Here is a 12747-nt window from a genome sequence, read left to right as displayed (position 1 = left end):
CAAAAGGACATGAATTCATTTTACCTTACGAATCTACCATTACAATATTATAATTTTATTACCCATAATAGCATTTGAACAAAACAGACACTCTACTGCACTCTGTTTTTTTTTTTTATAAGAACATTTTTTATAAGAAGGTTGAGGCTGAGATTAACCAAAATTTTAAGAACGTATTAAGAACATTCCTCAGGCTGAGAGTCGGTTAAGAACGTTTTTATTTTGCTAGTCTGTATATAAAATCAAAATGTAAATTAACCAAAATACTTAAGGGCATGTTTCGTATAACATTAACAATGGTGACACACATCTCGGTTTGTCATAATCAGCAGTTCTTGATACCATATTTCAGCAGGCAATGCTTGATTTACTGAAATACATGTAGTGTATACCATGTAATTTAAGAACATCTGAATACCGTTTTCAGCCTCAAATCGCAAAAAAATATAAGAACGTTCAGCCTCAGCTCCAAAATTAGACGTTCTTATGAAAAAAAACAGAGTGTAGTATCTAATTACATGAACCCGTTGTTAGTAGCTTTATTTGCCTTAAATATACGCCTTACCAACTGAGTTCAAGGTCCGTACTGTAAGTTACGGAAGGAGTCTTATCCTATCGGTTTATAGCCTAAGCGCGAAGTGCGCAGGCCATAAATCAATGGGAATAAACGAGGATCTGTAACTTACATTACAGACCGAGAAAACGAGGTTAGTAAGATATTTATTATATAGATCTCTGAGATGAATCGGCCCGGCGCATGGGAAAGGAAACTAGTTGAAGTTTAGTAACCCGCACAGTGAAATACGGCCCGCAAAATTGACCAATGACCAATCACTAATTAAGAGATATCATAAATTTGTGTTAAAGCTGATAAACATCTGGAATTTGCCCAGGACTAAGCAATCTGACAATGCATTATTTAGGTACAGACTGTAGGTGTCAGCTTTGAGATAGTTTACAGTTCTACTATTGTGAGTTCTGTTTGTGATTCAGATTGTTTTGATCATTGATTTTGATTTTGACCTAATTAAGGGCGGCGCCTACTAATTCAAAGGTATCTTTGCACGGTTTATGACTTGTATCCACCGGGGAAAGCAGATCTTACAAGTAGCAAGGGCTATAAATTTCTAAAAACAAAATTAGCGGTAACCACTCATTTTTTAGACATAATTAAGTTTCGGTCTGGAAAATATGCCATACATTCAGTTGTTTCGTATTTTAAAGCTCTTGAGAATTATTGTTTTTTTTCTAAATTATTTCTAAAAAATGCACGGTTACTTTCAGATTTCTTCTTGAATTTCAGCAGCCTTTGCTAAGATCTGCTTTTCCCACATAGTCATAATGGAACAAAAAAATCTCTGCAGTAAGAGGCACCACCAAGGCAGTGGACCTGTACAGCAGCCATTTAACACTTTAAATCTCTAACATCAACTAACAAATTCTCCTATCTTGTCCCCATACTTTTCTTATAAAAGTACTTTCATGACTGAAGTGCTGTTAATATTATAACATCAATAAAGAGACGATCAACCGCTGGCTTTCAGATGCTTCTCCTGTTCACACATTGATAGATGGGCCAATCAGAAAATCTTTGGTCCCTCAATGTTGCAGAAACATTTAAGAATTTCAATATTTCAGCAAAAGTGTTCCCATTTGCGCACACTGCTATTTTTGTCGATTTCGTGCGGTTAGATCTGCCTTTTAGAAGCCAAAAAACTATTTTTGTTCTTCATAAAAATCATTAACACTTTAACCCCTAATATCAAAGAACAAATTCTCCTATCTTGTCCCCATACTTTTGTCATAAAATTAATGGGGTGAAGTTATTAAAATATCAAGAAAATTCACAGAGGGTGATCAAATCCTTAATTCTCATGACCTCAGGGGTTGAAAAAACATTAATATTACACGCAGAAATTTGATACTGATCACTGATCACTAATAATAATAATAATAATAATAATAATAATAATAATAATAATAATAATAATAATAAAAAGGGGGAAAAAACCTAAAAATTATCCCTGACTTAAATCACGGTGACGAGGTATTCCTATACCTGCGCCCCAGTTTTGACAGGTTTAAGTCCTTCGTAAAATTCTCACCGTACTCAAATCGATCTAACGCTCTTTTGTGTTTTCTTGCATGGCTAAGGTTATTTACACTGCTTTATTTTAAACTTTGTACGACGATAAGGAAAGCACAATTTCCACTGGAAAACAAAAGTAGTGTCACGCAAGCGATGCCAAAGTATTTTGTACAAAACTCTTGTTAGTCTAATGGAATGTCATCATCCATGACTGCCTTTTGTTGTTCTGCTGCCCTCTGTCCCAGAAAAAGACTCCAATCAATGTGATCATGAACAATCCTGCGGAACAAGTCTCTGGGATCCAAAGGACCTACAGGCGCAGGATCAAGTGTTTGTCCTAACATGCTGGCCGCGTGATTCCTGATATCTGTGCCACTTTCCTGTGGTTCGCCCTGTTGCTTGACTAAACACTTCACCAGTTTGACTAAACCTGAGATTTCACGAGGTATACTGCGTCTCACGTTCGAACCAGTGATATGCTGTACCAAGAAGGACAGAAACTCGATCACAATTTCAGTAGATGTTCCATAGCTTTCTGACCGCTGGAAGTTATAAGCCCTTCCAATCTCTCTGAGGTCTTCCACTAGGGATCTTTCAGAGGGACCGAGACCTTCAAGCTGACTAGGATTAGTGTCACTGAAAGCCATGCTGACCAGTTCTGGTAACCTTGTGATTGAAACGCTTCTTTGACGATCAGTTGCTGTTGTTGGTAGCAATTCCTCCTTTTTAGTGGATAAGCTCTCCTCATCCAGTTCTTGATCTGAAGCTGTATTTCCAGATGCTCTTTTATCTTTCCTTGAATATTTGGAGGCTTCAGCTGGGATCAGTTTCTTTGCGAATTGCATCGGGCTTGCAATGATCTGCGCAACTTTTTCTGCTAGGGATTCAAGAATCTCGGAACTTTCAATGTAATCAATACAAAACAGGTTGTATGATCTCACAAAAAAATGTGGCAACTTCTTTTGTCTGAGAGCGTCCAAAAGGTTCCCGAAGAGTTTCATCATGCACTCGGTTCTGTTGCCTTCGGTCCACATCTCGGCACCGATTTCTTCAATCGTTTGTAGAAAAAGATTCTTCAAATGAAAAGTCACCAATCCCTTTGGGTTAGAGGCAAAAAAAGCTGCATGATACTTTTTCAGACAGATATAACACTCTCGCTGAACTTTATTCATTTCTTGGCTTAACAGGTATTCTGCATGAGAAAAGGAAATTCTGAAGTCGCAATCTGGATTACCACCATTCTTTGGGGGTTTTACAACCAAATGGAAACCTTCGTGAATAACTTTCTCAACCACGTCAAGGGAGGGCCATTTTCGCTCTCTTTTTATCCATTCTTGTGCAACCATCGGCCATTCTCGAGATCTAAATGCAGGAACAAGATCGACTTTGGCGTGAACTTTCGCTTCAAGCTGTTCTTTCTGGGCATGTGTTACTTTAGTCTCGATTGAAGTATTTCCTTTTGTCTCCATTTGTGATCCGATCTGGTGTTCTGAAGGCACATTTTCCTCAAGAAAGTCTGCGGCTTTGATCCAAAAACTGAAAATGTCCACCAATAATTCAGGCAAAGTTTCGCGAAAAGTCGTGTCACCAAGACCAAGGGTTGCAGCTGGTGAAGTCACTTGGTTCTTTACGTGCAAATGAAGTGGAGCAATGGGTAAAGAAAACTCTACAAATTTCTGTAATTCGGAACGCTCAGGAAAAATTGTTGGATGAAATTTTTTTAAGGCTGCAGTGGCAACATACTCGGTGTCATCTACAAGGCAGGATTTTAACACGGGGTGATCGACTCCCTTGATTCTGACGTGCAGTGGATGTTCAGGCAAATATTCCATCAGTTCGTGGTGGATCATCAGATTGTCTGAACTCGGAAAAATCATGACATCCACATCTCCAACCTCACCGACCTTTTTACACCGCAATTGCTCAGCCGCGCTTCCATAAATTTGAAACCGGACTCCATCTTCAGTTGTAAACCTAAAGAAATGCTTACTGACGAAATTAAGCAATTCAAAATGTACTTTCAGTGTTTGAGGTTCCTGTTCTCCCTCTCCTAGAGCCTCAAAAATGAAGTTTAACTCCTCGATGTTACCATCTAAGTTTTCAGCCATTTTACTAAATTTAAACGTGCACTACTGAAGCTGAAATGTTTAAATTACTTTTAGTTTCAGGTGAACGAGTCAAACAATAAGTCGTTCTGTTGACTGAAAACGTCAGGGTTTCACTTTCGGTTTCCAAGGTCTAACACTTGATAAGTGTCTAAAATTATCCTCTGAAAATGCAATGTAATAAGTCCCCAAACGCCCAAAAAAGGTTCTTTACTTGTTTGCAACCATAAAATTTTCATTTTCATAGAATGAGTTTGGCGGCAATGTATAAACGAAATAAAATCCACTTTCGCGCCTCTGCAAGAGAAACAAAAAAAAAAAAAAAACGCGACTGGAACAAGTACGCTAAGTCCCAATCCTCGGCGCTCCTTTACGTCCAAACAATTAATGCCTGTCACATCTGTACGCAAACAACAAAAAAGTAACTTCGTACCACAGCCGGAGGGTGTAGATTAACTTAGCCCAATTGACAATCGCTCAAAAGGTGAAAGTAAAAAGCTGCGTATAAAACAACTTTATTCCATTATTTTTATGATCAATAACGGAAAGACAGATTTGAAATTCAAAAAAACTGAAAGGAGGCTCTGCTTTTCGTCATTATGAACACACATCGTGTAAAAGAAACGCTCGGTCATATCAGTTTTGTTGTCGAGAATTTCCGACGACCGGTCGACTCGGATTCTGGTTCCTAGTGTTCCTCGGCCATCTTTCTGGATAATAAGATTAAGGTACTGCCATTGGAAGTCCGCTGAATAGAAAAAAAGCGGACTCTTGCTAATGTATTGAAACTTTTATCTCTCGATCGAGAAAAGACGTCTTAAGTTTGCTTGATATAACTTTTTATATATAAAGTTGCGAATGGCTATGTTAAATGTTAAAGAGATCTAGAATCGCGTTTACGGGAAACGACAAACGTGAGGCGTTTTCTTGATAAAATGACTACATAGACAAGAATAGTGCGAACTAATTCTGGCCGTTGATGTTTAACGCGAAACTACTCAATTTTACCGAGAAACTGAAAACAGCAAATGGCAAATGTAGAATAAAAATGATGACGTGGTTAATTCTGCCGTTTGTCAAAAAGGTCCCAAATAAAGTATGCGGATGAAATAACAGTGGAGGAAAGTGTTATCACGTTTTCAAAGTCAGGCTTCCCTTATTAAAAAGAGAGATTTCATTGGCGATAGGATGCGTAATTGTCTCACTGACCATCATTATTTATTACTGAAAGACAGTAGCCCCGAGTCTTTCACCGTGCTTCCTTTCCTCATAGTTAATAAAAGGAAACAGTTATGAAGCCTGATAAATTTCTGTGTTCTATATTTTTGTTAGCGTTTTTGGCCTCAGTTGACCGTGTACAAACTACAATAGATTTTGAAATGTGTCGGAGGAGCTGACCAATCGAAGCGTCCCTGTTAATATATTCAACTGTAGAGTGAACGTTAAAACAAAGGATTAAGCACGGTTGCGGCCCTTCCAACATAAATTGCAGCACCATTGTTGATATAGTAAGGTTTCATTACCAGTCCGGCAATTAACTATGCTTTCCTCATATCCAATATTTATTTCCATTACATCTGACGTCATTTTTATTGTCTGCACTCTTAAAGACAACAGCTAAAAATCAGACGAGTAATTCACTGCCCGAGAATTCCGATAGTTATTGTCAAATACTTGGTCGATCTGTGTGAACTTGACAGTCATGACAATTGAGTTTGTTTATTAATCTTGAGAGTGTTATTGTTGATAAAGATAATGATATGGCAGTAGGATGTGTCATCCTCTAATCAGACTAAAAGGGTTTTTCCCGGGCAAAATATTACTGACATGATAATGTTTCAGTTTCCTTGATTAATTATCACACTGGTGATTAGCAAAGAATTCGATAATACCAACAAAATGTTCTCATTAGAACTCCTTTATCTACTTGTTAACCCTTGTTACCTTCTTTATACATCGCCAAGTTACATTTTCATGTTTTCATGACCCTTCAGGATTTCATCCACTGACTTAAAAGTCAGACTCATCCTGTATAGCATAATAAACAGCACCACATGAACAGGCAAGTTCTACCCAGTAGCTTTCATGTGAATGTCCACACTTTAGGATTTCACTTACAGACTCAAAAGTTAGAGCCACCTTGTACAGCATAATAAACAGCACCACAGGAAAGTGCTGCTCAGTAGCTTCCATGTGAATGTCCACACTTTAGGATTTCACCTACAGACTCAAAAGTTTATAGAACCACCTTGTACAGCATAATGAACAGCTTTAAAGGAAAGTACTGCTCAGTAGCTTTCATTTGAATGGTCACACTTATAAGATTTCATCCACAGATCCAAAAGTTAGAACCACCTTGTACAGCATAATAAACAGCACCACAGGAAAGTACTGCTCAGTAGCTTTCATTTGAATGGTCACACTTTAGGATTTCATCCACAGACTCAAAAGTTAGAACCACCTTGTACAGCATAATGAAGTACTGCATCACAGAAAAGTACTGCTCAGTAGCTTACATTCAGTAACGGTTTCTCTGAGGAATAAATTGAAATACATGTAAATTATATGATTTATTGAAATACTTGTCATAAATTGAGTAGATTAAATTAATTGCTCAACTGAGTACTCTACAATAAACATAAATTGCATCTTTCTCACCCATAGTTCTGTTTTGTTGTATCCTTTCAGATTATTTATGGTTCTTGAGTTGTTATATGTCCAAGTCAAACATTGAAGATAAGTGATTTATACACAGGGGAGTCAAGGGGAATGTTTGACAGGGATACATTTTGATAGATTTGCAGTCAAAACTATGCTACAGTTACTGCAATTAAATTGCCGTACCTTCTCTCGTCCACTAAAGGCTACCTTAGAAGGGCTAAAAGAAAATGGTAAATTCCCAAAGACAGAGAAAAGCATTAATATTTATTAGTTTTCTGCCAGTAGTTTTCTGTCTTTTTAGCTCTGAGGCTAGTGAACTTTACATGTACACAAGTGTGCTGGTTATATAATAGTCGGAACTTAAAATAAATTAATGCATTCGCATCTGAGTGTAAAATAAGGATTTTAATTAATAAAGCATTTAAGTCACATGCAGGGCACTAGTGGTCACGTGCTTACCGCCAAAATTACTAATTATTGTGATTTTCATCACGCTGAAATGATGTTAACATTATAATATCAATAAAGAGATGATCAACCGCTGGCTTTCAGATGTTTCTCCTGTTCACACATTGATAGATCGGTCCAATCATAAAATTCTTGATTCCTCAATCCCTACGACGGACATTTAAGGTGGCTGGCAAACGGTTTTCAGCCCTTTCCAGAACTTTTACTTTGACGGATCAATACCACCATTGTTTATCAGCTGATACAAAATTAATTGTATCACACAAATACCCACTGATAGTTGATGAACAAATTATGGTCTTTAATACGAATGTTTGGTTTATGAACAGAGTTGATAACTAAAGGTAAACTCGCCACCATAAAGAGATTAGAGTCCTGACGTCTCGAGCCCCGATTCGCTCTGGCGAAGGGCTAACGCTCAAATCGTCAGCACTCGAATCTCTTTACGGTGGCCAATTCACCTTTAGTTATCAACTCTGTTCATAAACCAAACATTCGTTTCCACTCCCCCATCGATGCGGCATCACAGTCTCTTTAGGAACTAACCCCCTTGTCTATTTATAGTCGTTGATAGGTTACCATAGAAACGGTACAACCTGTTAAAAGACCTTAAAAGTACCCCTTATTTTAGCTTTATTCCAAAAATTCAGTTTTGACCACGAGGTCTCGATATTCTTAGTCAGTTAATCTTAAAAACTAAATTCTTTTCACAACAACACGCCTGGGATGAATGCCGTTCTTCGCCATCCAAAAACAAGCAATGTTGCAGAAACATTAACAGTTTCAATACTTTATCAACTGTGTTCCTTTTGCGCACACTCACTATATTTGTCGATTTTGGCTTCTGAAAGGCAGATCTGCCTGCATGTCGTTCGTGCAGGCAGATCTGGGCCTGGTTGTTCGAAAGCTGATTAACGCTAATCCACGTTTAAAAGTTAACCGAGGTCTACTCTTCAGCTCGCTAATTGTAAGCTAATGGTAAAAAAAAAGTTTTTGTCAAAACTGAGGAACAAAAGTGTTTTGGCAAAACTTTATTCATTAGTAATTAAACTTGAATCAAAGTTCACGTTAACCCACGATTAGCTTTATCGGGCTTTGAACAACTGGGCCCTGCCTTTCAGAAGCCATAAAATATTGTTGTTCTTTATTACAAACATTAAAGCAAATCTCCCTTGGGGTCACAAGAAAACCCGGGAGAATCATTTTCAGACAGGGACCAAAGCAAAAATAGATCCAATCTGAACAAATTTTTCCTGCGCACTAACTGCTTTAATTTGGAATCGGAATGGGAGTATGAGTAAGATACTGGATTAAATGAAAAGGTTTTTTACGTACCCAGTCGCATCAATTGCCAGAACCTTATCCCGTTATTTTTAGTTAACCCTTTAACCCCTAATATCAACGAACAAATTCTCCTATCTTGACCCCATACTTTTCTCATAAAAGTACTGGGGAGAAGTTATTAAAATTTCAAGAAAATCCACCTTGGGTGATCAAATCCTTAATTCTTATGACCTCAGGGGTTAAAAAAACATTAACATTACAAGGAGTAATTTGTTACTGATCACTGTTATGGCTTAAAGGGTTAAAATAGTGACGAGGTAACCGATACCTGCGCGTCAGTCTTGACAGGCCCCAAGTCTTCCATAAAATTGTCACCGTACTCAAATCTAACGTCTCTTTGTGTTTTCTTGCATGGCTAAGGTTATTTACCCTGTTTTATTTTAGAAATTTGCACGACGATATGGAAAGCACAATTTCCACTGGGAAACAAAAGTAGTGTCAGGCAAGTGACGTACAAAACTCTTGTTAGTCTAATGGAATGTCATCATCTATGTCTGCCTTTTGTTGTTCTGTTGTCCTCTGTCCCAGAAAAAGACTCCAATCAATATCTCTGTGCTCCTGAACAATCCTGCGGAACAAGTCTCTGGGGTCCAAAGAATCTCCAGCAGCAGGATCAAGTGTTCGTTCTAACATGCTGGCCGCGTGATTCCTGATATCTGTGCAACTTTCTTGTGGAACGTCCTGTTGCTTGACTAAACACTTAACCATTTTGACTAAACCTGAGATTTCACGAGATGTACGGCGTCTCAAGTTCGAACCAGTGATAAGCTTTACCATGAAGGACAGATACTCGATCACAATTTCCGTAGATGTTCCATAGCTTTCTGACTACGGGATGTTATAAGCCCTTCCAATTTCTCTAAGGTCTTCCGCTAGGGATCTTTCTGAGAGATCGAGACCTTCAAGCTGACTAGGATTAGTGTCACTGAAAGCAATTTTGATCAGTTCTGTTAACCTTGTGATTGAAACGCTTCTTTGACGATCAGTTGCTGTTGTTGGTAGCAATTCCCCCATTTTAGTGGATAAGCTCTGCTCATCCTGTTCTTGATATGAGGCTGGATTTCCAGATGCTCTTTTGTGTTGCCTTGAATATTTGGAGCCTTCAGCTTTGAGCAGTTTCTTTGCGAATTGCATCGGGCTTGCAATGATCTGCTCAACTTTTTCTGCCAGGGATTCAAGAATCTTGGAGCTTTCAATGTAATCAATACAAAACAGGTTGTATGATCTCACAAAAAAATGTGGCAACTTCTTTTGTCTAACAGCGTCCAAAAGGTTCCCAAAGAGTTTCATCATGCACTCAGTTCTGTTGCTTTCGGTCCACATCTCGGCACCGGTTTCTTCAATCGTCCGTAGAAAAAGATTCTTCAAATGAAATGTCACCAAGCCCTTTGGGTTAGAGGCAAAAAAAGCTGCATGATACTTTTTCAGACAGACGTAACACTCTCGCTGAACTTTATTCATTTCTTGGCTTAACAGGTATTCTGCATGAGAAAAGGAAATTCTGAAGTCGCAATCTGGATTACCACCATTCTTTGGGGGTTTTACAACCAAATGGAAACCTTCGTGAATAACTTTCTCAACCACGTCAAGAGAAGGCCATTTTCGCTCTCTTTTGATCCATTCTCGTGCAACCATCGGCCATTCTCGAGATCTAAATGCAGGAACAAAATCGATTTTTAGTTCAACTTTCGCTTCAAGCTGTTCTTTCTCGGCATCTGTTACTTTGGCCTCGATTGAAGTATTTCCTTTTGTCTCGATTTGTGATCCGATCTGGTGTTCTGAAGGCACATTTTCCTTAATAAAGTCTTCGGGTTTGGTTATAAACCTGAATATTTTAGACAAATATTCATGAAAATTCAGCCTACCGCGAAGATCTATGGTTGCAGCTGGTGAAGTCACTTGGTTCGTTATGTGCGAATGATGTGGAAGAATAAATCTGCTAACCTCTAACACTTTCTGTAATTCGGAACGGTCAGGAAAAATTGTTGGATGAAATTTTTTTAAGGCTGCAGTGGCAACATACTCGGTGTCATCTACAAGACAGGATTTTAAGACGGGGTGATCGACTCCCTTGATTCTGACGTGCAGTGGATGTTCAGGCAAATATTCGATCAGTTCGTGGTGGATCATCAGACTGTTTGAACTCGGAAAGATCATGATATCCACATCTCCAATCTCACCGACCTTTTCACACTGCAGTTGTTCAGCCGTGCTTCCATAAACTTGAAACCGGACGCCATTTTCTAGTGACCCAAGAATATGCTGAGAAGCCTTATTAAAGATATTAAAGAATTCAAAATGCTCTTTCAGCGTTTGAGTTTCCTGTCCTCCCCCTCCTTGAGCCTCAAAAATGAAGTTTAATTCCTCGGTGTTAATATCTACGTTTTCAGCCATTTTACAAAATTTGAACGTGCACTCGTTGTGTTGAGTGGAAACGTCAGGGTTTCACCTTCGGTTTCCAAGTTCCAACACTTGATAAGTGTCTAAAGTCATCCTCCGAAAATGCAACGTAATAAGACCCAACCGCCTAAAAAAGATTCTTTACTTGTTTGCAACCATAAAAATTTCATTTTCGTAAAATAAGTTGAGTTGGCGGCAATGGCAAAAAAAAAATAAAATAAAATAAAATAAAATTCACTCACGCTCCTTTCACGTCTGTACGAGAGAAAGCAAAGGAAGATGGAACAACTGTATACTAAGCCCCAATCCCCAGCGCTCTTTTGCGTTCAAACAATTTACGCCTGTCACATCTGCACGGAAGCATCGAAACAGTTAACTTTGTACCACAGCCGGAGGGTGCAGATTAACTTGGCTGCTCAAAAGGTGAAGGTGAAAAGCTGCGTATAAAAAAACTTTATTCCATTATTTTTAAGATCAATAACGGAAAGACAGATTTGAAATACAAAAATACTGAAAGGAGGCTCTTCTTTTTCTCATTATGAACACACATCTTGTAAAAGAAACGTTCGGCCATATTGGAGTTGTCGAGAATTTCCGACGACTAGTCAACTTGGATTCTCGTTCCTAGTGCTCCTCGGCCGTCTTGCAAGATAATAGGATTAAGGTACTGCCATTGGAAGTCCGCTGAATAGAAAAAAAAGCGGACATATGCTAATGCATTGCAACTTTTATCTCTTGATCGTGAAAAGACGTTTCAAGATTTCTTGAGATAACTTTTTTTATATAAAGTTTCGAATGGCTATGTTAAATATTAAAGAGATCTAGAATCGCGTTGATGACAAACGACAAACGTGCGATGTTTTCTTGATAAAATGACTACATAGACGAGAATAGTGCGAACTAATTCTGGCCTTTGATGTTAACCCGAAACTACTCAATTTTACCAAGAAACTGAAAACAGCAAATGGCAAATGTGGGATAAAAATGATCACGTGGTTAATTCTGCCGTTTGTCAATAGTTCCCTAATAAATTATGTGGATGAAGTAACAGTGAGGGAAAGTGTTATTACGTTTTTAATGTCAGGCTTCCCTTATTAAAAAGAAGAATTTAATTGGTGATAGGATACGTAATTGTCTGATCCATCATCATTTATTACTGAAAGGAAGTAGCCTCGAGTCTTTCACCGTGTTTCCTTTCCTCATAGTTAATAAAAGGCAATGGTTATGAAGCCTAACAAACTTCTTTGTTCTATATTTTTGTTAGCGTTTTTGGCCTTGACTGTGTACAAACCACAATAGATTTTGAAATGTGTTGGAGGAACTGACCAATCGAAGCGTTCCTGTACAGATATTCAACTGTAGTGTGGACGTTAAAGCAAAGGATTGTACACGGTCGCGGCCCTTCCAACATAAATTGCAGCACCATTGTTTTTATAGTAAGGTTTCATTACCAGTCCGCCAATTAACTATGCTTTCCTCATATCCTGCAATATTTATTTCCATTACATCTGACGTCATTTTTATTGTCTGTACTCTTAAAGACAACAGCTACGAGTCAGACGAGTAATTCACTGCGAGAGAGTTCTGATAGTTATTGTAAAATACTTGGTCGATCTGTGATCTGGGGTCATGAAATTTTAAGTTTGTTTATTAATCTTGAGAGTGTTATTGTTGATAAAG

The 12747-nt window shown here is 38.2% G+C and overlaps 2 protein-coding genes across 2 annotated transcripts; both read right to left on the bottom strand.

Annotated features, from left to right (window-relative positions):
- Window positions 1-2172: 2172 nt before the first annotated feature.
- Window positions 2173-4212, bottom strand: LOC146468669 (uncharacterized). The gene has a single exon (XM_085124439.1). The coding sequence runs from the start codon at window positions 4195-4197 to the stop codon at window positions 2272-2274; it is 1926 nt and encodes a 641-aa protein (XP_084980565.1). The 5' UTR covers window positions 4198-4212; the 3' UTR covers window positions 2173-2271.
- A 4596-nt stretch (window positions 4213-8808) lies between these two features.
- LOC146468668 (protein mab-21-like 3) lies at window positions 8809-11076 on the bottom strand. The gene has a single exon (XM_085124448.1). It carries the CDS (start codon window positions 11059-11061, stop codon window positions 9496-9498), a length of 1566 nt encoding a protein of 521 aa, XP_084980574.1. The 5' UTR covers window positions 11062-11076; the 3' UTR covers window positions 8809-9495.
- Window positions 11077-12747: the final 1671 nt, after the last annotated feature.

This window comes from Pavona decussata, unplaced genomic scaffold, assembly GCF_977016875.1.
Source record: "Pavona decussata unplaced genomic scaffold, jaPavDecu1.1 SCAFFOLD_130, whole genome shotgun sequence".
Lineage (NCBI taxonomy): Eukaryota > Metazoa > Cnidaria > Anthozoa > Scleractinia > Agariciidae > Pavona > Pavona decussata.
The sequence above is the reverse complement of the archived record's forward strand: the minus strand, read 5'-3'. Positions and strand labels throughout refer to the sequence as shown.

Excerpts from the sequence above, each read along its gene's own strand:
- LOC146468668 (XM_085124448.1), bottom strand. The coding sequence starts at position 11,061 with ATGGCTGAAAACGTAGATATTAACACCGAGGAATTAAACTTCATTTTT.
- LOC146468669 (XM_085124439.1), bottom strand. The coding sequence starts at position 4,197 with ATGGCTGAAAACTTAGATGGTAACATCGAGGAGTTAAACTTCATTTTT.